The sequence below is a fragment of the Sus scrofa genome, chromosome 9, assembly GCF_054392235.1.
Source record: "Sus scrofa isolate SSC_HxYL_T2T_F1_AM1 chromosome 9, Sscrofa_HxYL_maternal_Yorkshire_Landrace_v2.0, whole genome shotgun sequence".
NCBI lineage: Eukaryota > Metazoa > Chordata > Mammalia > Artiodactyla > Suidae > Sus > Sus scrofa.
Genome location: NC_139391.1, coordinates 95,650,037 through 95,677,360, shown reverse-complemented (window position 1 = coordinate 95,677,360; position 27,324 = coordinate 95,650,037). Strand labels below are relative to the sequence as shown.

Genomic DNA, 27,324 nt, shown 5'->3' with positions numbered 1-27,324 from the left:
AAAGAAGGGACTCCAAAGGGCAGCCCATGGAGCACAGATTCCACTGTGTTGTGGTCAGTCTGCCTCCACCATGAGCACACGCTTGCGTGATGTGGGTCTTACCAGAGTATGGGATGCCTGGTACTACTGCGGCTTGCTCACCAGATTTCTGACATCTCCATCTCATGTGCATGCAGGCACATAATTATATGCATATACCTTCAGGTGCCCACGTACATCCATAAATATGTAAATCCAGCTGGTGTCTGTTCTGTCCCAAAAAGAAGGGTATAGTAAGTGCTTGATTTGAAAAAGTCTCTACCTCATGGCCACAGTTCTCTGTTTACTCACAATTCTTTTGCTTCATCCAGTTTTTTGCCACGTATATATAACAGAGCACTCCTATGTCAGTGTGAAGGCCAAAGTTTCCAGTACAGCCCAGGAGATCCTGAGAGTTGTGGCAGAAAAGATCCAGCATGCAGAAGAGGATCTGGCTTTGGTAGCCATTACCTTCTCTGGGGGTAAATAATTTTCTGTCTTTGAATATTAATAATCTGTTACTGGATCACCTACAAAAGGAGAGACTTGACATTTTTATGGAGTAAACGTGCACTGTGTCCCTTCTGGGTCTGCAGCTGGATGACAACAGAAGCAATAAGAAGCCTCCTACCAGAGGTGTTTCCATGACAACAGTTGGGTACCGTTGGATGCTGAATTTCCTCCCCAAGAACTATTGAATGGAAAGGCACGCCAGTGTTTTGAAATATATTATAAAGCTTTACATATTTCGTGCTCTAGATAAGCCTTCTGTTTTCATATTTAAATTAACTTGGGAAATTGCTAAAGGATGAAATTACTTTGGGAAGAAAAAAAGAAAGACAGCCTTAAATTAGTCATTTTGCTGGCTGACAATTTAATATTGAATGACTCCCTATTGAAGGAAATAAAAACCGTACAATAAGCCAAAAGCTCATAGGCAATGTTCTTTCAGGTGGACGTGAGAAGTGAGGCCTGGATATAGCTTTTCCTTCTCTTGGGCCTTATTTATCCTCAGAGAATGGTTTATTGTCTGTTTTGAATAAGATCACACAGATTACAAACTGACACTATTGATCTGTGTGACCTGAACAGACCCCTTCGTTTTCACTGGAGCCTGTCAGATCTCAGTGTCACTGGCCTCCTCTTTTGGCTTATGATCTTTATTTAATATCTCATTAACCCTGAGAAAACCACAAAGAAAGTGACTTAGCCTCAGTAGTTGAAAAATAGAAGTACTCTGCTCTGCGAACTGTCAGCCAGAGATGGGGTGGATGGGGGAGGGAGAGCAAATAGAGGGCATTCCTGCTTTTTTTTTTTTTTTAATCATTCTAGAGTCAGGAGAAGATCAGAGTGTACTTGATGTTAAAGCACTGTGTGACAGAATATTGCCTCTTTTGCTTTATCACTCAGAGGCAGGTAGAATGGACCCACCAGTTGGTCGGTTCCACGCACCAACGGATAAAGCCCTTCTCCCCAAGCCTAATAAGTGACCCTCCTTCCTCTCCCCAGCCCTCACTGTGCATCCCATCAAAAAAAAAAAAAAAAAAAAATTATCTAAAGAGAAAGAGCAAAAACTTCAGAAACGTTAGTCAGGGAGTTGTCGAATGTTTAATAAAATATATCAGGGATTCCAGATCAAGGTGGTATTTGTATATTAATTTTAAATGACCAAAAACATTAAATGATTCTAAAGAATATGAAGCTTCTTCAGAGCCAGCATTTGCCTCTCGGGTGATACCATTATAGAAAGCAATCATTGAGTCCTTGTGCAGACAGAATGTGCTGCAGAAGGAAGGACCCCAAGTGACCCTGGTGGCACAGCTGAGCCCCACCCCCCTTGGAGGCTGAGTCAGAGTCGCCCCAGGGCCATGCATGAACCTCGAAATTAATGAGTGGCTCTTTTACTACCCAATATCTATTTGATGGCTGTCAAATACCATTTTTACACTCTATTAAATTAGGTTTTATTTGGAAAGGTGCCATCATTTTCCATCAATTAGTAGCTTTGTCCGTTCCGAACCTTTCTGCCTGCAGCTTCATATCCCCCAAACAATAATGTTTTTATCGAGGAAAAAAAAAAGCTCGCAGAGCTTAATATATTCCTTGCTCTAGTTGTGTAATTTTTAATAAATGTTTTATTTATTTTATAATGGCTTTTGTTTTTTCCATTATAGTTGGTTTACAGTGTTCTGTCAATTTTCTACTGTACAGCAGTGACCCAGTCACATATATATATGTGTGTGTGTCTGTGTGTATACATATGTATATATTATTTTTCTCAGATTATCCTCCATCATGTTTAATAAATATTTTAAATGCTACTTCAAAATGAAATGACAGTGAGATCTACTGTTACTTTCTTTTTTTCAAAAGAAGTTTAAGGATGTTGGACATCTTGTAGGTTTTATAGATTTTTCAAAAAAGACTGGTACTGTTATCTTCACAACCTTCAGGAGGTTTCTGGCTAGTTTGTACCCAGGGCAGGTATATGTATGTGGTATCAGAAGCCTACCCAGTTATTCAGAGCCTAAAATTTTATCATATTTAATCCTTTACAGTATAGTGACAAACCTGAAAATAAAACAAAAAGTATTTCTTAGCAAATAGAAAAATTACTGTCAGAAAGCCACTGCCTTTTATTCCATAGCAAGTGCCAAATGGCTTTTATAAACTCGGATTTAAGATACATATGGACACACAGAGGGTTGCAAGAAATTGTAGCTAAACAAATTGAGAGGTGACAGAACTTTCGGAGCCCAGCCATGTGAGACCATTAACTGCAGACAACAACAGCCAGACATGACGGTCCTATTGATCTTTGTGATGCTGGGCCATAAAGAATGTATTAGACTCTCATTTGTGTACTCTGGATCAAGCAGTAATGTTCAAAACAAAACCTGGCATTTGAACCGGTGACATTCTTAGAAGAAGATATGTGGCTTATTATATTTCCAATCATCCTGGATAACTGAAGGGCTGCCTTCAGGAGAGGCTAAGGATAGATATAGTGGAATAAACTTGAGAAGCGCTTTAGTTGATTCCCATCTGCATTTGGTAGGTTGGGGAGGGGGGATATTTTTCTATTTTTCTATGGAACTGTGGAATAAAAATGGCCAAAGGATAGGAGAGGCAGGAAAATAAAATAGAAGAAGAACAAATGAAAAATAATCAGCTTCACTAGTAGTCAAGGAATACCAAATAAACCCGAGAATCTATTTTTGATTTTAGCAAACCAGTTAACTTATTCAAAGTGTTGGTGGGTGTATAAATTGGAAAGCAGTTTGACACTTTGTATCAAAAACTTTAAAAATTTTCATTTCTCTTTGATGTAGTAATTCCATGACTGGGAATCTATCTTAATAAATTCATCTATAAGCACCCAAAGATTTATCCACAAGGGTATTGACTTTAGCAATGTATATTATGGTTGCTGACATAATAGATCCCATTTATCAAACCCCTGTTATGTGTTGGGCTACATGCTAGTATTTAGCATGTATCTTGCTGTCTTATTTATATGACAAAAAAATAATTGGAAACCATTATATGTTAAGCATAAAGATTAAATGATGGTATAATGGATTGTTATATAACAAATTACACATGACATAAATAATTTTGACAGGTGGGTAAGTACTTACAATTGGAGTATCCCACATAAGGAATAATTATAAATATGTATCTATAATGATTATTAATGCACACATATAAATAATAGTTATGAGTATTTGTATTGCGTGTGCACACACACATTTGATCAGGGCAAAAATATACCAGCTGTTATCAATATTACTATCACATGGTTACTTCAGAGTGATGAGATCATGGGTGAATTTTACTTTCTTCTCTAAACTGTTCTGTGTCCCAAAGAATGACTAAGAAATATTATGAAAAAGAATCACAAGAGGGTACCACTTGTGATCAAGCTTTGATATCTAGTGCCATAATAGAGCGTATGCAGAACTGAATTAAATCTACTTCCCATCCCATTTACTTTTAAATATTTTTCTTTGGCAAGTTTCACTTTTTAGATGTACCGTGAATGCCTAGTGCTGTTCTTGTGTTTCTAATTTCTCTCTCTCTCTTTTTTTTTTTAAAAAATGAAGAAAAGCATGAACTTCAGCCAAATGACTTGGCCATCTCCAAATCCCTTGAAGCATCTGGTCGGATATATGTCTACCAGAAAGACCTGGCTGACACTTTGGTGAGGACTTTTAGCCTTGCACTTGAAACATATAGACACAGATGTCAGACTATGAACTTAGTTTTTGTATGTTTTAAAATGAGGGTTAAGAAAAGAGAAATAAACAAAAAAAAATTTTTTTAAGAAAAAGAAAAAATTTAAAAAAGAACAAAAAAAAGAAGGTTAGAAAAATATATCAAACTATTAATTTCTATAGCCAACATGTCACATAACACTACTTTTGCAAATCAAAGCCAAGCCCATCCTAAAGAATTCTAAACCCTTCCTAAGTCAAACCCTGTTTCTCTCTGAGCTCCGGAAACAAGGGATTTGAGAGATATGACTCTTTCTCCCAATTAATTTTTTTTTATTTGCTTTCGAGGACCGCACCCACAGCATATGGAAGTTCCCAGGCTAGGGTTGAATCGGAGCTGCAGCCACTGATTCAGACACACCAGATCCGAGCTGTGTCTGAGACATACACCACAGCTCAGGGCAACACCAGATCCCTGACCCACTGAGCGAGGCTGGGGATCAAACCTGTATCCTCATAGATAGTCATTGAATTCGTTTCCACTGGACAATGATGGGAACGCCCTCTCCCATTAAATCTTAATTCCTTTTCTTCCTTGGGGGTGGGTATGTCGAGATTAGGCTGAGAAATGCATCCTGCATGGATTTAGGAGGGAAGAGTCTGTTCTTAGTTTCTGTCCATCGTGTGCATACTGAGTGTGCTGTTCCCCTGAAGAAAGGGCGAATGATCAGGCTTCCTGTGTAAAACCGGCACATGGCAGTGGGACATCAGATGTCACTGAAGAGCACACGTGTGAAGAAAGGTAGAGCCCATGCTGCACATTATTTTCAATCCTAAATTTAAGAACATTTACACCTAAGTGGATGATCTGTTGCTGTTGTTCCTACAAAACTCAGTCTGGTGGTTGCTTTCTGAACGGTAGGGTCACCCCTGAGAAGCAGGCTCGGCCAGATGATGATCGTATCATCCAGACCCATGGTCCTGGTCTGTTCCATGGAGTCATGAGAGGAATGGGTCTTCCCAGCTGGCTGGCCCCTGTTGTATACATAATGGAGGAATCTGTGGGTTAACCAACACTGCTATTAATAAGAATAGTTTATGTAAAATTATCTATAAGATACCAAGCTACCATAATAGCATTAGTCACTGTTATTTTTACACTTAGTATCAGACATGTATGTACTGACTAATTGACACACAGTATCTCATTTAATGTTCCCGCTAACCCTGTAAAGTTTGGAGAGGCTGGGTATCTTCCTACAGCAAAGTCAAGGAGAAGGCTAGGATTTCAGTCCAGTTAGGTTTGACTCTGGAGCTCCTGCACCTTCCCTTCATGTGTACATCATGAGGGAGAAGAGGAGAGGGAAGCCATCTATCTTACTTGGGCCTTCTGGGTCCTAAGTGTCTTTCTGCAGATCACTGGGCCCATGTCTGTGTATGGTGTAATTCCATCAGTGGAACATGACAGGATGCTGAACAGCATCTTTGAGTAAATAATGAGATTGATGTGACTGGACCCTTCCTCACTGAAGTAGGATCAAACGTGCACTTTCTATGGTCTTCTGGTAATGGCAGGACCTGCACTTGAATTGTCAACCCCCCTCCTCCCAACACACATACTGATTCTCACTTGGTTCCCTCCTGTGCCTTCCCAGGCTCTCTTCTGCTGTGGTCCAGGGCCTTGGAAGAGTTTTAGGGGATAAATAGGTACTGGGAAGCATGTTCCGCTTGAGCAAAATGCCATCCTGTGTTGGGATGCTTCCCTTCTTGAAATTTTTTCGAGTCACCTAGAATTTCCCCACTGGAGTCATCATTTAGGTATTTCATCCCCAAGAGAGCAGCTGAAATGGAACATTGTAAGGGGAGAAAAACACGTGAAACCGCTTGTATCCACTCTACTTGTGCATAGATTTTTTAGTCTTCTTGGAAGACTGGAATTCATAGTCCTGAATGAATGGAACAGAGGAATAGTGTTTCTTAAAGGGCACATTGGATTACCTTGGATAACCAGAGAGCAATGTCAGGGTAAGGGCACATTTAGGGAGAAAATAAGAGGGATAAAAAGCCAAGTGAAAATATCCTTACACCTCCAAATTGAAAAGCAGAGATCTCTATTACTTCCCAACTCGTGGCTCTTAGGATGTCTGCAGGGCAGCGTGGAGTCCATCTGGCCCCAGTGTGGCCAAACCAATCCCTGAGAAGCCCAGGCTCTCTCCCACCCATCTCAGCACCTTGGTGTTTGTACACACATCATTCATTCTGCCGTTACTGAGCTCCACCCTGTATCCACACTGAGGGTACAAGGGCAATTTGTACCTTGACCTATGCTGAAGAGAATCAAGTCTGTGGAAAAGCTCATGAAGGTCTTTAGTCATTTTTTAAATTAGGAAACCTTTTTGTAAATGTAAAAGTTTGAAAATGTCAATAATTTATTTTGCAGTTCAAAAATAGAGATTAATATTTGGAATCTGAAATTTTCTCTATCCTGCTTTGACATTTATTTTTGCAAGGCCCTCTTTTTTTTTTTTTTTCCAAATCATTAACTATTTTAACATTAACTATTCAGGTCCAGCTCCTCAAATGCGAGAATTTCCATTTTAATTAGAAAATATCACATATTTTGAAAAGATGCCAAATAATTTTTAATCAATTTAACATTTAACAATGGCAGTAGATTTAAAGCTGTGATGACATTTAATAATTTTATGCCAGATTTTAAGGAAATACTTTTATTACCAAATTCACAGCTACTGCAGGGAAGCAACTGATACTTTAAAATAATTGTCCACCATATAAATGAAGTAACTTTCATTTTATTTCCTGTCTAATTTTTTTTTTTCATTTGCTTTCCATGAGCATTTTAATAAAATTTGTCAGTGTATGTCTGGGATGAGACTCGTTAAACATATTTCCTGTAAAAGCCTTGTCTGTCTTTATTGAAGTGCACCGTGACATTTCTTTTGTTTGTTTTTATACTAGCCCTGCTGGCACATTAATTCTTACCAGAAGCCAAAGTGACTTCAGGGCTTTTGCTTTCATTATGCTGTCGGCTGGGGCAGTGTTTTATAATCAGATTTGTGCATGCACGTCTCTCTCTCTCTCTCTCTCTCTCTCTCTCTCTCTCTCTCTCTCTCTCTCTCTCGGGCGGGGGGGAGGGGGGCACCACAGTGCAGTATCATTCATCACATTCTTTTGCTTCCAAGGCTGTTTCCTAAATTGGCTGTAACTCATTGAAGGTGAACAGATCAGAGAAAATATGAAGTGCACTCAAACAAGATGACTTTTCTAATGTGGGCTTCTAGTGGCTTTCTGCAGCCAGCCACTTCAGTGCCCAACTTGTAGGGGTTTTACTGAGGATCCTTTTGCTTCTCTCTGCTGGTTTAGAATCCGTTCGCAGACAATGAGGAGTCACAGCAAAGGTCGATTAGGATTTTGGGAATGAACACTTGGGATCTCGCTCTGGAATTGATGAATTTTGATTGGAGCCTCTTTAATTCAATTCACGAGGTAAGACTCGAAATGATAAAATAAGTGCCAGTGCTGTTTTAACTGTGGATTCTTTTTGAAGAATATTTGTGTGTGACTAGGTTTTAAGAAGATCCATCATCTAGTGATATAGTTAGGCTTTAGGATGCCAAGGCCCCCAGAAATATTTGGGGACTTTACATATATTGAAAGACTGACCCAAACCTAGGAAAATCAGGATACAGGACCAGGCTTTATTTGTACTTAATACAATTGTATGTTTGTGTAATGTAGCATAAATATGCTATATTTTTTGCTTGAAAACATGTATTCATATATATGCTTACGTATATAAAGTTCTAATGGGATTTAAGAGACATTTTACATTTGATACCTTTGATATTGGCTTTTTATGTTTTCTATGAGCTTTACAGTACTTTAAGAATCACATTTATAAATGCACCTACACACACATTTCTAAGAACATTCTATAAATTTAGACTATATATATTGTGAGTCTTCAAGTACTTGAAAATTTTGAGATATATTTCAAATGTGTATGTCCATCACCCTCTCCCTTGAGAACAGCTTAAACGTTTATAAAACAATAGATGAGGAGCAAAATGCTACTGACAATTAATGAATAAACATAGCCAGTAGAAAGACTCAGAAATCAGGAGATGAAAAATGAGGCACCTCTTGCTACATACGGTTTGTTGATTTGCTTTGCTTTCTTGTGAACTGTTTCATACAAAAAGGCCTTTCCTTCTGAAGAAGGAACTTGGGCCCAATGTAGGGACCCCCAAGCTTCATTTTCGTTTTGTAACATCTTTTAAATATCATCATGATTTTTTGCCAACAACATTCCAACATGATTATTTAAATTTGAGTAAGTCGTGAACTCATTCAAGCTGAATGACTTGAAACTTGAAAGTGTTGGTAGAGTGGGGTGCCCCTGCTCATGGATGCTTATGCCGTGGAAGGATGTGAATTACTCCTGCAAATACACACATACGCACTCCCCTCCAATTAGAAACAAATTTCTTCCATTGCTTTGCATATGATCCATCCATATCAATAGTTACTGGTCTAACTCAATTTTGTAAGTTTTGTGCCTTGTCCTAATCTCACTCTCTGTCTGTTATTTAACAGTGTCTTATATCAGTGGTTCTCAGAGTGGGTACCCAGATCTGCATCAGCAGGACACCTGGGAACTTGTTAGAAATGCACATTTTTGGCCAGACCGCAGACTTGTTGACTCAGAAAATTTAGAGGATGGGGCCCAGCAATCTGTGTGGTTTTTGTTTGTTTGTTTTTAATTTTTTTATGGCTGCGCCCTCAGCATATGGAAGTTCCTTGGCCAGGGATTGAACCCAAGCTACAGCTGCAACCTACACCTCAGCTGCAGCAATGCCAGATCCTTTAATCCACTGTACCAGGCCAGGGATTGAACATGCACTTCCACAGCGACTTGAACTGCTGCAGTCAGATTCTTAATCACAGCAGGAACTCCAGCAATCTGTGCTTTATTTAACAGGCCTCCAGGTGATTCTGGTTCATGCTGAAATGTGAAAACCCATGTCTAGAAACTCTACCTGTGAGGGTCCAATGTGCATCTTAACGGATTCTAGTGATAATCTTTTTCACTTGAAGTTGCCTCTATAACAAGTTTGGGGAGTTGAGGTTTGATTCAGCTCGTGACTTAAACTATTTTATTTTATTTTATTTTTGCTTTTTAGGGCTGCACCCGTGGCACATGGAGATTCCCAGGCTAGGGGTTGAATCAGAGCTGCCAGCCTATGCCGTAGCCACAGCAATACGGGATCCAAGCCAGGTCTGAGACCTACACGTATAGCTCATGGCAAGCAACACTGGATCCTTAACCCACTGAGCAAGGCCAGGGATCAAACGTGTGTCCTCATGGATGCTAGTCGCATTTGTTTCTTCTGAGCCACGATGGGAACTCCTGACCTAAACTTTAGAACGTCTTAGATTTTCATGAAAAGCATCATCCTTGCATTCTAAAAAATTACATTTATGTAATGATTCTACGAGAACATTATTTCATGAGGAATTTCTAAAAGTCAAGGTAAATTGTCTTGAATTTAATATACTGTTATTATGATATGACAGGGGTTACTGAAAGTAGCTCTTAAAGATGGATTGAGGGAGTTCCCGTCGTGGCTCAGTGGTAACAGTCCTGACTAGTATCCATGAGGATGCGGGTTCGATCCTTGTCTTGCTCAGTTGGTTAAGGATATGGTGTTGCCATGAGCTGTGGCGTAGGTCATAGATGCATCTCAGATCCCATGTTGCTGTGGCTGTGGTGTAGGCCTGCAGCCACAGCTCCAATTCGACCCTCAGCCTGGAAACTTCCATATGCCACAGGTGCAGCCCTAAAAAGACAAAAAAATAGATTGAGGGAGTCCCTTATGGCATAGTGGGTTAAGGATCCACAGTTGTCTCTGCAGCACCTCAGGTTGCTGCTGTGGGGTGGGTTCAATCCTTGGCGGGGAAATTTCCATATGCTGTGGGCACAGCAAAAAAAAAGTGTATTGAATTTTGTATCAACTTGACTCTGTGCTGTAAAAATAAACACTGACATGAATACACTGTCTTTCAGCAAGAGCTGATCTACTTCACGTTCAGCAGACAAGGAAGTGGGGAGCACACGGTGAACCTCAGCCTTCTGCTTCAGAGATGCAATGAAGTCCAGCTCTGGGTGGCCACGGAGATTCTCCTCTGCAGCCAGCTAGGCAAGCGAGTGCAGCTGGTGAAAAAATTCATCAAAATTGCTGCTCAGTGAGTTTCTAGTGGTTAAAAATGCAATTCCTCTCCTCTCCTTGAGAGGGTACATTTTTTCCCCTTATGACAATAACTGGCTCTCCCTGTCCCCTGCACACTATCACCCAAGCCTGCACATGTGTTGTTGGCCCTGCCAAGAATGGCCACTTCCATCTAGCAGATTGCTGTCATTCAAGACCTAAGTCATATGTTGCTTCCTTCCTAAAATCATCCTTGACTTTCAAACGCAGAATCAGCTGCTCCCTACCCCAGCTTCCCCATATCACGCACACAGGCTTTTTTCCTTTTTTAAAAATTTCTTTATTATATTGATTAAACCTAACTTTTTGTGTAGGATTCCTTCATTAGGCTGTGTTAGCTTCCAGAGGGCAGGGACCATTTCTAATCGATCATTGTGCCTGGGGTGCCTGGTACTAAACTTGGTAAATAGCAGTGACTCAGGAAGGTTGTTTGAATGACATTTTAGTAACTTCCTGTGAGCATCTCTCAAAATACCAGATTATTATCCTGAGACTACTCCTGGGACAGCTTCCCAACAGAAATAGACAACATGAATCTCAATCTTTCCCACTTCCTTCTACCTTCTGATCTTCCCATTTTTTTTTTCTTTTTTCTTTAAGTTTTTTTTTTTTTTTAAATCAAAGCGTTTTTGAGTACATGACAGTGTAATATATTTAGGAAATATGTTCTGATCATTTAACTATATTTGCATATCCATCCAGGGCAGGGTGGGGAAATAAGAGTGAACTACTCTGCCTTCAAGGACTTCTCAGTCTACTGGGGGGGACACTTTCTATAACTCAAATGGCTAATTTGCAAAATAGACGTGGAGGGGGTGCCCTCTTATAAGATGAAATTCTTCTGGGGGCTTTAGGGGATGGGAAATTTATATGCCAAGGGTATGGGAAAGGAGGATTAGACAAATTTTTGAAAGAAAGTCACATTTGAAGCTATCTTTAAATTCTGGGTAGGAATTCAAAAGAGCACACTCTCCACAGAGGTCAAACTCAGCAGAGGAGAGAAGCAGTGAAGTTCCTTGGAGGCTGAGAGATGGTGGTCAGAGAAAGGAACCCCATCCAGTTTTGCCAGAGTGAAAGGCATTTGTCATGCAGTTGTGGAAGACCGATCTGAAAAGGAAGGTGCTTTGACAAAGTTGTTAAGGATGTTGAATTTCAGATGGAGGAGTTTGGACTGAATTGAGAAGGCAGTGAGGATTCTCTGAAAAGTTTTTGTGCAGGAGATGGAGATGATCCAAGTTGTTCTGCAGGAAGGTTGATCTGGAAGTAGCACACAGGCTGAATTGTTGGCAAGGAGACCCCAGAAGCAGGGTGTTTTGTTGACTTAGGTGAGAGAATAGCAGTGCCTGACCTGCTGTTTGATGTGACTGGGAATCGAAGGCGAGATAGGTAACAGCTAGACCTCAGTCTTGAACTCTTCTAGAGTAAACAGTCTTTTTTTTTTTTTTTTTTTTTAATTTGACCAGTACATTGTCTATAATAGCCTGTGAAGGGTGAGGCTCTTTGGGATCAAAAACTTTCTTTCTTTCTTTCTTTTTTTTTGGTCTTTTTGGGGCCATACCTGCGGCATATGGAGGTTCCCAGGCTAGGGGTCGAATCAGAGCTGTAGCCTCCGGCCAACACCACCGCCACAGCAGTGCCAGATCCCAACCGTGTCTGCAGCCTACACCACAGCCCACGGAAACGCTGGATCCTTAACCCACTGAGCGAGGCCAGGGATTGAACCTGCAACCTCATGGTTCTTAGTTGGATTCGTTTCGGCTGCACCACAACAGGAACTCCTCAAAAACTTTCTTATAAAGGCCCCTTACTTGGTGAAATGGGACATTAACATCCCAAGGACTAAAATGACACCACATAGTTTAGTTCCCAGTGTAAGATTATATCCATCCTCAGGGAAATGAAATTATGTATAGTCACGTCTTCTGTGCATGGCCTCATGCCCTTGGATTATTTGCTGAGCTGGTCTCTATTCCTAGCAGGTAGAGTAGAATGCCAACAGAAACATAAAAGTTACATTCTTCATAATCAAACTGGTAGGAATAGCCCAGGGAAAACAGTGATTTCCATGATCCTGAAGCATCTTCCCTGCCTAAGGCATCCTATTTGCATATTCATATTTCCTTCCTTCTTACCGGTCCCATCCCCCACCTCTGTGGATTGAGTGGATTTTATATCTTCACACAGACAAAGGAGTCTTTGCTAATCTGGAATGTGTTAATGTCAGATAGTCTGTTCTTATCTTGGAGTGAATGGACCTTGGTAAAGGAAGACTCCAGACTGGAATGGTAATCATATTTGTACTACATCAATTTGTTGTATAGAGAAATCATTTCTATATTAATTTTTTCTTTTTACAGAGGGAATTATATGTGGGTTATTATTTTTTTTAATCTTAAGTATGACCAAAAAAGAAACCTGAACCAGGAAAATTGTTTATGGGGAGCTAAAACATCAAAAGATGGGAATTATGGAGTTCCCATTGTGGTGCAACAGAAACGAATCCAACTAAGATCCATGAGGATGCGGGTTCGATCCCTGGCCTCGCTCTGTGGGTTAAGGATCCCGTGTTGCCATGAGCTGTGCTGCAGGTCGCAGACTCAGGTCAGATCCTCTGTTGCTACGGCTGTGGTGCAGGTCAGCAGCTGCAGCTCCAACTTGACCCCTAGTCTGGGAATTTCCATATGCCATGGGTGTGGCCCTAAAAAGCAAAAAAAAAAAAAAAAAAATTTAAAAGGTGGAATTATATCTAAGATTTCATGTCAGGTGTTCCCATCATGGCTCAGTGGTTAACGAATCCAACTAGGAACCATGAGGTTTTGGGTTTGATCCCTGGCCTTGCTCAGTGGGTTAAGGATCTGGTGTTACCGTGAGCTGTGGTATAGATCGCAGATGCAGCTCGGATCCCGCGTTGCTGTGACTCTGGTATAGGCCAGTGGCTCCAGCTCCAATTCGACCCCTAGCCTGGGAACCTCTATATGCCACAGGAGCGGCCCTAGAAAAGGCAAAAAAGACCAAAAAAAAAAAAAATTTCATGTCAGTAAGTGATTTTGAATACAAAGAAGAAGAATAAACTTTTTATAATGAATAATAATAAAATCATTTCCCCTGAAAGTTTTGCAAAAGTTTATGCATTTGAGTGATGGGCAGAATATACAAATGTCTAGTGGGAAATGACAGACCCAGCGGGACTTCCATCATGAAGTTAGGAGGCAGGACTGGGAGTGAAGGAAAACATCTGGTGGAGATGCTTCTGGCCCAGGGATGGCCTAGGCCTGTTCTCACTGGTGACAGAGCCTTGGCAGAGGAGCCTGGTACTTCATGCCATCACATAGAGAGATGGAGCTGACTCAGGGCTGTTCTGGCCTGTGTGAACTTTCCAGGGTGTGATGGGACAAAGGGTGGAATGAGGGAAATGAGTGGCAAAAGGGAAGCAGAGCTGCAGTGTGGATGCCTTTAGGCAGGGTTTCTCTAAAACAGGTGGGTTTCTATATCATAGACCAGGAAGTATCTTAAAGCAGGGTCCACGCAGGAGAAAGTTGGTAGAAACCAGATGAAGGGGCCAGTCAGACTGAGTTTCAAGTCCTCTTGCCTAACAGGCTGAGTCCAAAGCTGGACAGGAAGATTATGAGGGGACAGATCATGCCCAGTGGAGGCTCAGCAGTGAGGGGCTTGCATTACTGGGTTCACCCTGATATTTGGGACACTAGGTATGGAGGCAGCAGTGCCTTTCCAGGTTCTCCTGTTAATGAGGATAGAATTTCCAGACTGTCCCCCAGCATGACCCCCACTGCCTGATGCCCAGGCACAGCTGTACTGGGCAGTGTCCAGTCCTCGAGGCTGGCTCTGGGAGCTGACCAGTTCAGACAAGACCAGCCAGGACACAGCCAGCTCTATAGATTACCACTCTCAGATCCCAAACCAGTTTCCTGGTTCTGAACTCAATGCTCATATACACACCTCTGTGACTGGAAATTGGTATAGTTTGGAGGGGGGCACAGAAGTTTGTAATATGTGTTGAAAACCTGTAAAGTCATAATAGCTTTTGATCAATCATGTAGAGACTGGAAGTCAAGCTTAATTTTTTAAAATGACAGTAAAAAGTTTTATACACAAAAGATATCAATTGTGGCATTCTGTTTAGAGTTGGAATGAGTTGAAAATAATTTAAATGTCAACAATAATGGAATAAGTAAACAAATGATGAAATATGTTTTTGACGAAGTGTTCTTTAGCCATTAATGATAACAGTGAAGGAACCATAATATATAACAAAGTATGTAAATAAAAACAGGATTCAGAATTGTGTGTATGTTGTCCCCAGATTCCATCTGAGACATTGTTGGAGAGATGACATCTGAGGGCTGCTCAGGCAACACACACGAGGTACTTTTTTATGCACCCAGCTTACTGCTAATCACTTTCATATTTATCAAGTTAGGGTAATTTTTTTAATTTTAAAAACATGCCTATTTTCCAGTAAGTCCCAGATAAAGGAGTGTCTGGACTTCACAGGCTGTTGCAGGTGACCTGGATGTCCATCCTCCCTCTGCTATTCTAAGCTCCCCCCACCTCCTGTCTGGCTTCGAAAATTAGGGGAGTTTTGATAGATTAAATTGAAGGGCAGGATTGACATTCTGCAGAGCAGATAACCTTGCAGAATGACTGGAGCTCAATGTGACCTTTTTGCATTTTATTTCCTTTTTTCCTTAAATTAGAAACATGGAACAGTGTCCCCATAATATATGTGATATTTTATTTATGTATGTATTTATTTTTGTCTTTTTATAATCACACCTGTGGCATATGGAAGTTGCCAGGCTTGCAGTGGAATCAGAGCTATAGCTGCCAGCCACAGCAATGCCAGATCTGAGCCATGTCTGTACCCTACACTGCAGCTTGCAGCAGCGCCCAATCCTTAACCCACTGAGGCCAGGGGTTGAACCGCATCCTCATGGACACCAGCCAAATTTGTTCCCACTGAGCCATGACAGTAACTCCTGTTTATTTATTTATTTATTTATTTGTCTTTTTAGGGCCACACCTGCAGCATATGGAGGTTCCCAGGCTGGGGTCCAATCAGCGCTATAGCTGCCATCCTACACCACAGCCACAGCAATGCAGGATCCGAGCCACATCTGGAACCTACACCACAGGTTATGGCAACACCAGATCCTTAACCAACTTGAGTGAGGCCAGGGATTGAACCCACAACCTCATGGTTCCTAGTTGGATTCGTTTCCACTGCACCACGACGGGAACTCCTATTTATTTCTTTATATGTGATATTTTAAAGGTATATATAACATAGTAGCCGTTGTTACGGCAGCCGCCCAGCAGCCCTGTGCCACAGTGCATCAGCTCTGGTGACAGCCCTGTGGCTGTAGTGTACCAGCTCTAGCGACAGCCTTTTGGCTTTAGTGTACCAGCTCCAGCAGCTCTGTGGCTGCAGTGTATCAGCTCTTTTACCTGGCAAGAAACCAAGCCAGCACTCGGAGAGTTGGAGAACTCAGGTTTATTATGCCGGCGGGCTCAGGGGAGATCACTCTCCTGAGTCTGAGCCCGGAAGAAGGGTTTCACAAGGCTTTTATGGGCTGCCTCTTCCAGGTCCATGCTTGGCTAGTCGGACCAGAGTGACGTCAGGCAAGGTAGTAGATGCGGAAACAACTTTACAGAAGCAGATGTGTGGGAGAGGGGTGGTTGGGGCAGTTGGCTGGACTTTGCTTAGTCATCATGGCTGGGGTCTCTCCTTTGTACATTTTTATTGAGACATTTTCTCCTACACTGTTTTGTTGAGAGCAAAGAAAATATGTCTAAATGTGAAGGAAGGGGGAGCTTAGGGGTGCAAGATGAAAAGAAAGGCAACATACTAGGGTTATAATGAGAGTGTGGAATATATAAAAAAAACATGAATGTAAGAGTTTTCAGTTGAAATTATAAATGAATCCAAAAATAGATTTTTTTTTTTTTAAAATGGAGGGATCTTTGGAAGTGTCCAGAGGGTACCAAGAACACTGATCTTTTCCTAAAGGTAATGAGCTGAAGTGTTTGGAATCCTTTCATTTGTGCTAGGAGATCCCACCCCTCCCACGGGGCAGGCCATGGGTACAGCCCTGCCCTAGAAGTTGAACTCTGGCCTGGGAGAGTCTTTGTAGCTTTATCTCTTGAGATCATCTGGTGAAAGGATGTTGCTTCAAAGTGCCTTCTGCTTTCTTTTATTCCATAGCTGCAAAGCCCAGAGAAACCTGAATTCCTTCTTTGCTATTGTGATGGGTCTCAACACTGCTTCTGTCAGCCGGCTGTCCCAGACTTGGGAGGTGAGCTCTGGGGGGGTCAATAGGGAGGGTGGAGTGGGGGATTGGTCCATGGGCACGGGGTAGGGGGGTGGGGGGGGGAAAGACCACAAATAAAACTGAGCCAGAAATGTTGCAACTGAAACTCTTTATTTAAAATAAATTGAGGAGGTCCTGTCGTGGCTCAGTGGTTAACAAACCTGACTAGCTACCATCCATGAGTCCACAGGTTCAACCTCTGGCCTCGCTCAATGGGTTAAGGATCTGGTGTTGCCTTGAGCTGTGGTGTAGGTGGCAGCCACAGCTCGGATCCCGTGTTGCTATGGCTCTGGCGTAGGCTGGCGGCTACAGCTCTGATTGGACCCCTAGCCTGGGAACCTCCGTATGCCACAGGTGCAGCCCTAAAAAAACAAAAAGAAAAAATTAAATAAGTAAAATAAAATAAATTAATTTAAATGAGATAAATACCACTAGAGAAAAATGTTGAAAATTAGTGTCTTGAGTTGATAGGAACTATTTCCATCAAATGATTTTCAAAATGGTTCTATAATATATATGAAAGAAACAAACATTGTAATATGCATCCCAGCTAGAATTAGTTTTCTACTTTTTTCCTGTGATGGCGTGGTTACATTTCCATGTTGGGCCCTTCAGATGTTCACCTGTGTGTCCAGAAGCAGATTTGCTGAGGTGCTTCCCACCTGTGGGGCCCCTGACAGTATGTTCACATAGCGATGTCTATCTTTGCAAAATTTGCAAAAAAAAAAAAAAACAAATTTGTACTCTTTTTTTTCCCAAAGAGGGACCACAAAGCCTTATAAGTTGCAAGCCTCCCAAATCCTGGCTCTGCCTGTCCACCTTGCGTGATGCAGACTGTTTGGGTTCCAAGTGTGAGGCCCACTCACATGAGCACACATTCTCAAACAGGGACTCTGAGGGTCTGTGTGGGAAGACCTGAAACCGGGGTGTCCCTGAAGTTGGCCAGACACAGATATAGGGCCCTCTGCCTGCACCAGGCCCTGCCACCTTCTTCCTTTGGGGTTTTGTTTCTTCCCCTCTCCATTCCTTACTGACCACCTGCTCACTGCCTGTACCACTTCTCTCCCACATTACGGATCCAACCTGCCTGTGGCTCACTGGGCCCCCTCTGCCTCTCCCCATCCTCTCAGATGCAGCCCCTTTCCACACCTGTACCTCACTCCTCCTGGTCCCCAGTTCACAATCCTGCAAGGGAGAAGCCAACAGGCCAAATCTTGTCTTCTCACGTTTGATCTCAGGGACGGTCTCTGGGCAACCTTTGGGGGGGGGGCGCGGTTCCCTTTCTTTGCATCCTGGGCTATGCACTGATGGAATGCGCTGTGGTAAGTCAAGGTCAGGGTCAGTGCTCCTTAAACTGGTTCAAAAGAAAAGGCTTGAAAGGCCCGCAGCTCCGGTTAAGCAAACAAGATGCACATCCCCTTGATGAGATAGGAGGTGAGATAGGAGGTGAGCAAGGAGGTGAGCAAGAGGTGCCTCCGTGGATCAGAGCAGGAGGAAAACAAATGGCTGATGAGGGTCCAAGGAGGAGAGTGGAAACTGAAATTAAATCTGGAAGGAAGCTTTGATTGGCAAACATTGAGAGGGGGACAGTTCAATTCAATTCAGTTCAGGCCGCGTGCACTTTGTGTGCATGTTGACGGCCCACCGCCATGTGCGGGGCTCTGCGTCAGCCCTGTGTCAGACAGAAGGTGGGCCAGATCCAGACACGGTGTGCTGTGAGCAAGGAGGTCTTGACCCAGTTCCAAGCATATCAGAGCAGAGCCGGGCAGGGGTTGCTCTGTCTCAGGGTGGCTGAGCAGCCCTGAGCAGCAGAGCCTTGAAAGTTGAGACCAGAGTTGCTACAGAGGGACATTGGGGTGATGTCCCTGGCAGAGGTGAGCTCAGTATCTCTAGACCTGGAGAGTGACTCCACTCTCCTAAAAAGGCAGAATAGGGAAAGGAGTCGGTTTGGAGAACTAGAATAGAGGTCAGTAAACATGTTGGGGAAACGGCCAGATAGTGAATAATTTTAGGCTGTGCTGGCCATGTGGTCTCCATTGCTGTGATCCAGTTCAGTGCAAGAGCAGCCTGTGATTCATCTATAAATGATGAGCATGGCAGTGTTCCAATAAAACTTTATTTATAAAAGCAAGCAGTCCAATCTGGCCCATGACCGACTCCCAGAGTAGATCAGTTTGGCTTTAGGTATATTGAGTTCTGAGATGCCACTGGGACATCTGTGTGGAATATCCAACAAACGAAGATACACAGCTCAGAAGAACATTTGGCCTCAGCTGCAGAGGTCTGTGTTTGCCCTTTTCTCATATGGTTTCTCTTCCATTTATTAATACATGTGTATTGGGATAAGTTTCCAAACGGATCAGACAACCTGTTTGCTGTAATAAACTGAGTCTGGATTCAAAATTACCACATTGGAAAGTCTGTTTTCAAATACCTTAGAAGTCTGATTATTGTGGGTTGATTTCATTATTTTGATTTGTGTGGAAACAGAAAAACCCCCCAAAACCCCCAAATCTTCTGGGACATTGTCCTTAGCGTTAAGAGCTGGAATTTGCTGAGCACCAGCTACGGACGGTATGCTTCTTGAGTTGTCTTCATGTCAGTCAGAGCTTGGAGCCTCACTCCAGACCCACAGCTGGAAAGGGGCAGAGTCAGAATTCAAATAAAGACTGGCCTACCATTGAGGCACCTAGCTTTACACTTCACTGTTCAGGACAGGCTGGAAAAGCCCAGGCTCTTCTGAGGCCTGAATTTTTATTTGGGAGGATGGCCTCTGTTTGCATCCTCTGTCATTCTTTGTGCCCCCTGTTGGCCTGGTGGATCTTTACAGCTCAGTGCTTCTACCCATTAAAGTGCAGGCTTCATCATTTAGGGTTTTCAGGGCCTTTCACTATTTATCCCTCTGCAGTGAAACATAATTATTAGATCATTTATACAAAAAAGCATCAGCCAACATTATTGTTTCCCACTCAGCAAGACTGTTTAAGAAAGTGTACGCATCTGTCAAAGGTAAGATATGAAACTGAAATGCAAGTTTTTATTAAAAGATCGCCCATGTGTGGACTGTCTAACCATGAGATTCCTGACTCATGTGGCTGTTATTTATTTTAAACTATTTTTAGCAACATTCCCAAGAACAGTCCCATTTAGAAGTGATGAAAATTGCATAATGAGATGCAATCAGGGTAGAACCAGATGCTAGAGGTCTTTATGTTCAGAAATGTAACATATGTAAACAGAGCTTAATGAACGCTCCCCTTTAGTGCCTCTCAAAATAGCTGACCTCTCTGACCTTTTTGTTTGTTTGTTTTTAGAAAATTCCTGGGAAGTTTAAGAAACTTTTCTCTGAACTTGAAAGTTTAACAGTAAGTCGCTGAGCCAAAGTGGATTTAATCTTGCAATTGATTGCTAATGTCGAATTTCTTTCTGGAATTTGCTGTCACAATCTGCACCTACCATGTTAGATGTATGAAAATGTGTGCATATGGAAATATATATGTATATGTCTATAAAAATGTAGCTTTGTTTCTTAGAAAATGAAGCAAGTTGACAGTTAATGCTTCTTCCTCTGCATGTAAAAAAGGTAGCAGGAATGGTCCTTTTGGTGTGATTTTCAGAAGGCAGATTTTTTTTAAGTAGAGGCCATTTCCAAGCCTACAGAATTAATCAGTATAAATTGAGTGTGCAATTCTTAGGCATTACACTTTTCTTCTTTTTTCCTTTTTGCTGTTTCTTACGTTTAGATACAAAATGGGTAGTTTCTTTTCAGAACGCAGTAAAACTACTCTCTGCATTATCTGTGCATTATGAGGGCAGTTTTTCTTTGCAGTGTTCCTAACAAAAGACTTTGGGGTTACTTCATGATAGAAATTATGGAGAGGAAACTGTACTTAAGGAACCTATTCGAGGGAAGATAATAGGGCAATCAAAAGGTGTCTCTCCTTGGCAGTCATTTCCCATTATTGTCAACCAATAACTTGATTTTCATTCATTGCCTAGATTTCCTGCCCTCATTTAGTGAGTTTATTCTCCTAGGAAACCTTTATCTACTTTGTTCTTAGGAAGAACCGCTCTATATCTAAATCATGTTCAAATTGTATAGCAAAAGTGGATTTAGAATTGTTTCTATGGTGCATTGATTTTCCTTCGTCTTTGTCATCTGCTTGGTTCGGCAGGACCCTTCCCTGAACCACAAAGCCTATCGAGATGCATTCAAAAAGATGAAGCCACCTAAAATCCCCTTCATGCCCTTACTGCTTAAAGGTAACAATTTTGTATCTTGTATACTGTGTGTGATTCTGTGTTCCGGAAAAGTATCCCTCAACTGTAAAGGGCAAGAAAAGGATTCTCTGTTTTTATCTTTAAAGTCATTTTGACCTTCAGACCTAACTCTCTTGGCTTGGGATTGTTTTACAAATGTTCCATGATTTCTGAGATACCTCAGAAACCTAACTGGACAGGAGCAGACAGCAAAGCATTTTCACTTGGTTCATCAAACTTGGCACTGGACACTTTTGTGGTTGTATTTTACTCTGCTTCTAAGCCATCTTATTTTCTTTGAGTCTACATTTCACTTAATTCAGCCAAGAATAAGGCTGCCATAAAGAGCCCGAATGGTAATCAGTCATGTTCTGCATTCGTAACCTATGTTTCAGAGCTTCAGCGCATGGCCTGCTGCTGTGTAAGAAATACCTTCGGGGAGTTCCCGTAGTGGCTCAGTGGTTAACAAAGTATCCATGAGGATGCGGGTTCAGTCCTGGCCCTGCTCAGTGGGTTAAGGATCCAGCATTGCCATGAGCTGTGGTGTAGGTTGCAGATGCAGCTTGGATCTGGCATTGCTGTGGCTGTGGCATAGGCCGGCAGGTGCAGCTCCGATTCAACCCCTAGCCTGGGAACGTCCATATGCCGTGGGTGCGGCCCTAAAAAGACAAAAAGACAAAAAATAAAAATGAAAAAAAAGGAATACCTTCAGTCAACACAGGCAGTGCAATGTATGAAAAGCATTGGTAGAGAAGGTACTTTCTTCTTCCCTGGAGTGAGTCCAGTTGGAAAAGTATATGACACCTCCAAGTGAGTCCACTGACTTCTCTTCAGGAGACCCCCAGATAACTGGTCATGAAAACATGTTCTTTAAATTTATTGTTGAGGTCTCGGTGATCTCTTTGAAACCAGGGGGATGCATGAAAGGGACGTTCATTTCCATCTGGCCTGTGCTCCTAGCATTCAGTGAACATCCTCTCTGTGTGCTCTCCAGGAGAAAGGGCTTTGGTCATTTTTCTTGGCCATATTTTGATTCTTGCCAAGGGATTTTATAGGAATATTCTTTTATATTGCCTCCGCCCTTCAGAGGCCTGTAAATTCTGCTGGGTCAGGCCCCAGTGCCTACACCCACAAGTGTGATTCTGGAAATGAATGACCTGGGAACTGGATTGCTAGTTTGCCTGGCCATCTTTCTCCCCCACCTCCCCTCTCGCCTGCCCCACTGGCAATAAAGCTGATATTCCCTTTTCAACTTCTCAAGAACAGCCAGAGCTTGGAGAATTTCTGAGTTGTTATGCATTCTTGCAGCTACTTATTTCATCTTCATCTGGCATATAGCAAGAATTGCTATGAAACATTCATATATTAGGACAGTCAAGAGGCACACAGAATGCTTCATTCAGATGCAAAGAATTCTGCTAAATGTAAATGGATGAAATAAAGAGAGATTATAAAGCCAAAATAAAAATGTAAAGTTCATTTAGAAAGTTCCCTTGTGGTGAAGCAGGTTCAGGATCTGGTGTTGTCCCTGCAGTGGCTCAGGTCGCTGCTATGGCCCAAGTTTTGCTCCCTGGCCTGGGAATTTCTTCATATCATGGGCACAACCAAAAAAAAAAAAAAAAAAAGGTCATCTAATTTTTCATATTTATATCTAAGATAAGTTTAGTGAGACTTGTGATTTTTATTTAAAATAAAATACCAACTGGAGAGTGGAGGTGGTAGTGTAGGAAGTAACAGTTAGAATTATTTAGCCACAGATAGGAAAAATAGGAGATGAAGACAGATCTGGGAAGGGAATTGGTTTTAGGAAGACAAAACTTTGAAGCAATAAATGTTGGTAAGGTAATGAGAAGATAGTCAACAATGTCCCTTTACCTTAATTAGATGTGAGTTGAGCTTTCTGCTATGTATTAGTGGTTTTCCCCTCAAAATATTTAATGCACTCAGGTGCCTCACTATCTTAGCTTGGATGCAATTTTCTGCTCTACTGAACTTATCTAGCCCTCATTGTTGGCAGCAAAACAAATTTCCCTTTTTTCTACTGAAAATATGTTCTCTCACTCACACTAGTAAATTAAACTTTTTTCCATCTTTTCATTAGAAGCTCTCTTGAGTTTAAATAAGCACTTATTTTTCCTTTATCCTAATTTTGTTCATTGTAAAAATAAACAGCATTAGTACTCTCTACTGTACTTAGGGCTACCTTTTTTTTGTTTTGTTTGTTTGTTTGTTTGTTTTGGTCTTTTCTAGGGTCGCTTCCTGCGGCCTATGACGTTCCCAGGCTAGGGGTCTAATCAGAGCTGTAGCTGCCGGCCTACACCACAACCACAGCAACGCAGGATCCAAGCCGCATCTGTGAGTTACACCATAGCTCACGGCAACACCAGATCCTTAACCCACTGAGCAAAGTCAGGAATTGAACCCACAACCTCATGTTCCTAGTCAGATTTGTTAACCATTATGCCACGACGGGAACACCTAAAGTTACATTTTTGTCTGAAATACTTTCCAATGGAAAATAAGATGAAACTTTTAAATATGTGTATAACATGTCTGAGATGAGACATTTTGGAAAACACAAACGACATGAATTTTTAGCTTTTGTGAGCTGCAAAATTATTTTAAAATGTGCCGCAAACTACTTTAAAACCACCAGCTTTTTCAGGCAAAACTTCCCAGCCCTCCCCCTTGTGCCTCCTACCTGGGCTTGCTCTTGATTAGAGACGGAGACCACACTGATCTCCTGGGTGTTGAGAAGGACCGGGCCCCCCATGTTGCATTTTGTGAGACAGTCAGTTCCCACGAGCAGATTATCAAGTAAGCACATAACCTGAAGATGCTTCCAGCCATCAGCTTTTCCATTTCCCAGTGAATTTCTTTCCATTTATAATCCCCTCTACTGTGGATTCCAGTTCAGACCGTAGTGAGTGGGAAACCCTAAATAAGTGTTGGGCAAAGGCTCCAGCTGAGCGAAAGGTCAAAAGCAGTTGAATCATGTATATCATGTAGGGTTTGGGAAGCTGGCGGTCCTTCCAACACAATGAATAATCAACAAGCCTCTTAAGGTAAACTGAGGTTGTGTCTGTATCTTGGAGTGCAGATTATTATTTTGGATTTTGGGGGGTATTTGGATAAAAGGAATGTTGACGTGCTTGTATGTTTCTTGCTTCTCTTTCACTTGCCATCTCTTCACATGGAGACCTTTCATCCAACAGTTGTATTACATGCAGTGTGAGGAGCGTGTCTGGCAGGCGCTCATTTCTAGCACTCTGAACCTGGCAGGTACCCAGAACTGCTTCACAGCCCATGACTTGGGTTCTGAGACCCCAGTTTTTGAGCTCAACCACCTATTGGTTCCTCATCACACACGTGCCATTCATCACATCAACACCTGCAGCCACGTCGACCCCCTTCTCCTGGGGAGCAGCCCCTTCCAGCCTCTCTTCCCTCCCCACCTGGCCAGACACACCTTTCCTGCCTTATCCTCATGTCAGCATCAGCCTAACAGCCCCCACCCTCCGTAGAGCATCTTCATCTGCTGACCTTGAAAAGTCCTTGAGAGTTGAGGTCAAGCAAGGCCAGCCAAGACAGAGGAGAAAGAAGAGAGAGGAGTGACAATGGGAACATTTAAAAATTGGCAGAAACCCCCACATCTAGTTAATTCAGTGCATTGATTGTAACAGGTGGTAAGAAATGTCTGAGTCCTTTCAGGTACCAGAGAGGCCCAGTGGTGAGAGGAAGCAGACTGCCTGGGCTTGGATCCTGCCTCTGAGACTTAGAGCTGTGATCATTCCCTGGACCATACTTCGTATTCTCTCCTGCTAGGGCTTTACCTTACAGTCCTTTGTGAGGATTAAATAGGTTAGTGTCATATCTGATGCTGCTCATAAATATAAGCTGTATTATTGTCATCATCCTTGGGAATACAAGGAGGGGATGACAGACCTTGGAACACTGAGACAGACATGGACCATGAGACTCTGACAGGGCATTTGTAATCTGAAATCTCTGGGAGCGAGGGGATACCAGGCTTGTAAAATGGTGTTTCTTGAAGATCCTAGGCACACAGTGCTGTACTTGCTATGCAAAAAAAGATACAAGCTCTCTGTGTTGGCTACTCTGTTTCTAAATATTGTGTCATAGAAAGAACCTTGCAATTCAATTCTGAAAGCAAACCCTGAAAAGATAATAAAATAGCTAGAGTTTTGTCAGATGACTGTGTAATTGCGAATTGTTTTCCTGGGAAGGCGTCAGTTTAAAAAATGAAAAAAAAGAAAAGTGTGGGGGGAAAGCTTAGAAAAACGATGCAGTCTGGCCAGGCTGGAAGCTGTGTAAAAAGTGGCAGAGAAAAGGGTTGTCACAAAAAAAGGGTTGTAGTCACTGTATGGTGTTAACCATGTAACTGGTGTCACCCCCTGGTGGGTCATCAAAGCTCAGCAGCTGAATGTGTTGTAGGCAGATTTCACAAGCACCTATCTGATAATGCCCCCATAGGCACCAGCAGAATCAAAGGCTTGATTATATGCAAATGCTTTCCCTCACTCTTTAGAGGAATTTGTCTGTTCACTTCCGTCTTTTATGTCATGTTATTTTTTCACACGATTTCTGAAAATTATTTTCATTTGGTTTGCCCTCCACGTCTGTGATATAACATGATTATTTGCACATTCTTTAAATTGTAGTATATGTCTTACTTTGATTCTTGTCTGTAAGGATTCCCTAATGCTTAGTCGTTGACCCTATGAGTTTTTTTAAGCCATCCCTTTTCAGAGCTTCAGCTGCTGTCATTATGTTAAGGAATTACCATCTCTCCAAGAGGCACTCCTGTGATTTTTGCAACCAAAAGAAGATTTTTATTTAAATATCTTCTGTCACTTCAAATGCAAAGAAGCTCAAATCAAGCTAACCTTCGCTTCCTCTAAAAATGTACCTTCATCCTAGTCTCCTTATGTTATTTCATCAATGATGCTTGCTTTCCAGTGGCTGAGTGGGCCTGGAAACCTTGCCATTTGCAAACTTACCCTTTTTTCACTCACTTTTGATAGCTAATCAGGACCTGGCTTTGAGAACCAAAAATCTAAATTTAAACACCTACGAGTTCCCATCACGGCATAGCAGAAATGAATCTGACTAGTATCCATGAGGATGCAGATTCAATCCCTGGCCTTTCTCAGTGGGTTAAGGATCCAGCATTGCCATGAGCTGTGGTGTAGGTTGCAGATGTGGCTCAGATCTGGCATTGCTGTGGCCGTGCCGAAGGCCAGCAACTACAGTTCCGATTTGACCCTTTGCCTGGGAACCTCCATGTGCCTCAGGTGCCACTCTAAAAAGACTAAATAAATAAATAAATAAATAAATAAATAAATTTAAACATTTAAATCTAAACCTTAATTTTTTTTTTTTTTAAGTAAAGCAGATCCCATATACTTTCCAGGCACTGTTAAAAAGCAGACACGTAACTATTAAAATTCTTTTTCTTTCTCATTATTCATTTCTTTTCTACTCAGTGTTTTGACCTAAAGACATTATGGACCAGTTAGGTTATAGAATAGTGTTAGCTAATGTTAAGGACGATGAAGTCAAAGCCTGCATTTTAAGTATAAGATATATACTTGCATGAATGTTACAGTGTTTTCTCCCCACACACATGCATTATGCCCTCTCACATCAAATACTGTACAGATTCAATTTCAAGTTTCCTTGTCAATGCATGAAATAATCCATAAGGCTTTAGAAAAATTAATAAGCTACATTGCAGCAAGGTATCTCTTCAACCTTGACTCACAATCCATTCCTAATGGTACATATATCTTTTTGTTTTTAATTTTCAGATGTAACATTTATTCATGAAGGAAATAAAACGTTTTTGGATAATCTCGTCAATTTTGAAAAACTGGTATGTAGATGTCACTATTTCTCCTTTTTCCCACTGTAAGGGAAACGAATGTTTTTCTTGCTCCAAGAAACAAATGGTTTAAGGGCTTTTGTTCACTGAATGTGTGATTTATTTGCTGCATGTTGTGCCTTGTCAATAAAATGTATTCCCATTAAATAGAAGTGTGCTGGCAAGGTTTTTAGAGCCAAATATGAATATCTGGTTTTTATTTTAGAAAATGGAACTTCATTGGATTAGCATCAGTGGTTGAGAGTATGTGTTTGAACTGGAATTAAAACTGCAAGGTTCCTGTCGGTAGGAATTCACACTCGTGA

The 27,324-nt window shown here is 41.7% G+C and overlaps 1 protein-coding gene across 29 annotated transcripts in view; it reads left to right on the top strand.

The window, feature by feature from the left end:
- RAPGEF5 (Rap guanine nucleotide exchange factor 5) overlaps positions 1 to 27,324 on the top strand; it is a 434,425-nt gene that overhangs the window by 393,339 nt on the left and 13,762 nt on the right. For 19 of the 29 annotated variants that reach the window (XM_084978468.1, XM_084978470.1, XM_084978473.1 and 16 more), the window contains 8 exons: positions 351 to 500; positions 4,125 to 4,222; positions 7,620 to 7,742; positions 10,324 to 10,502; positions 16,749 to 16,839; positions 20,169 to 20,219; positions 21,030 to 21,117; positions 26,946 to 27,010. In XM_084978468.1, coding sequence (XP_084834594.1) covers positions 351 to 500; positions 4,125 to 4,222; positions 7,620 to 7,742; positions 10,324 to 10,502; positions 16,749 to 16,839; positions 20,169 to 20,219; positions 21,030 to 21,117; positions 26,946 to 27,010 — 845 coding nt within the window. Of the gene's footprint in view, positions 1 to 350; positions 501 to 4,124; positions 4,223 to 7,619; positions 7,743 to 10,323; positions 11,886 to 13,191; positions 13,597 to 14,846; positions 14,909 to 16,748; positions 16,840 to 20,168; positions 20,220 to 21,029; positions 21,695 to 23,412; positions 25,393 to 26,945; positions 27,011 to 27,324 lie in introns of those variants that run through there. The other 10 variants (XR_014816836.1, XR_014816835.1, XR_014816834.1 and 7 more) reach the window with 5 other exon arrangements.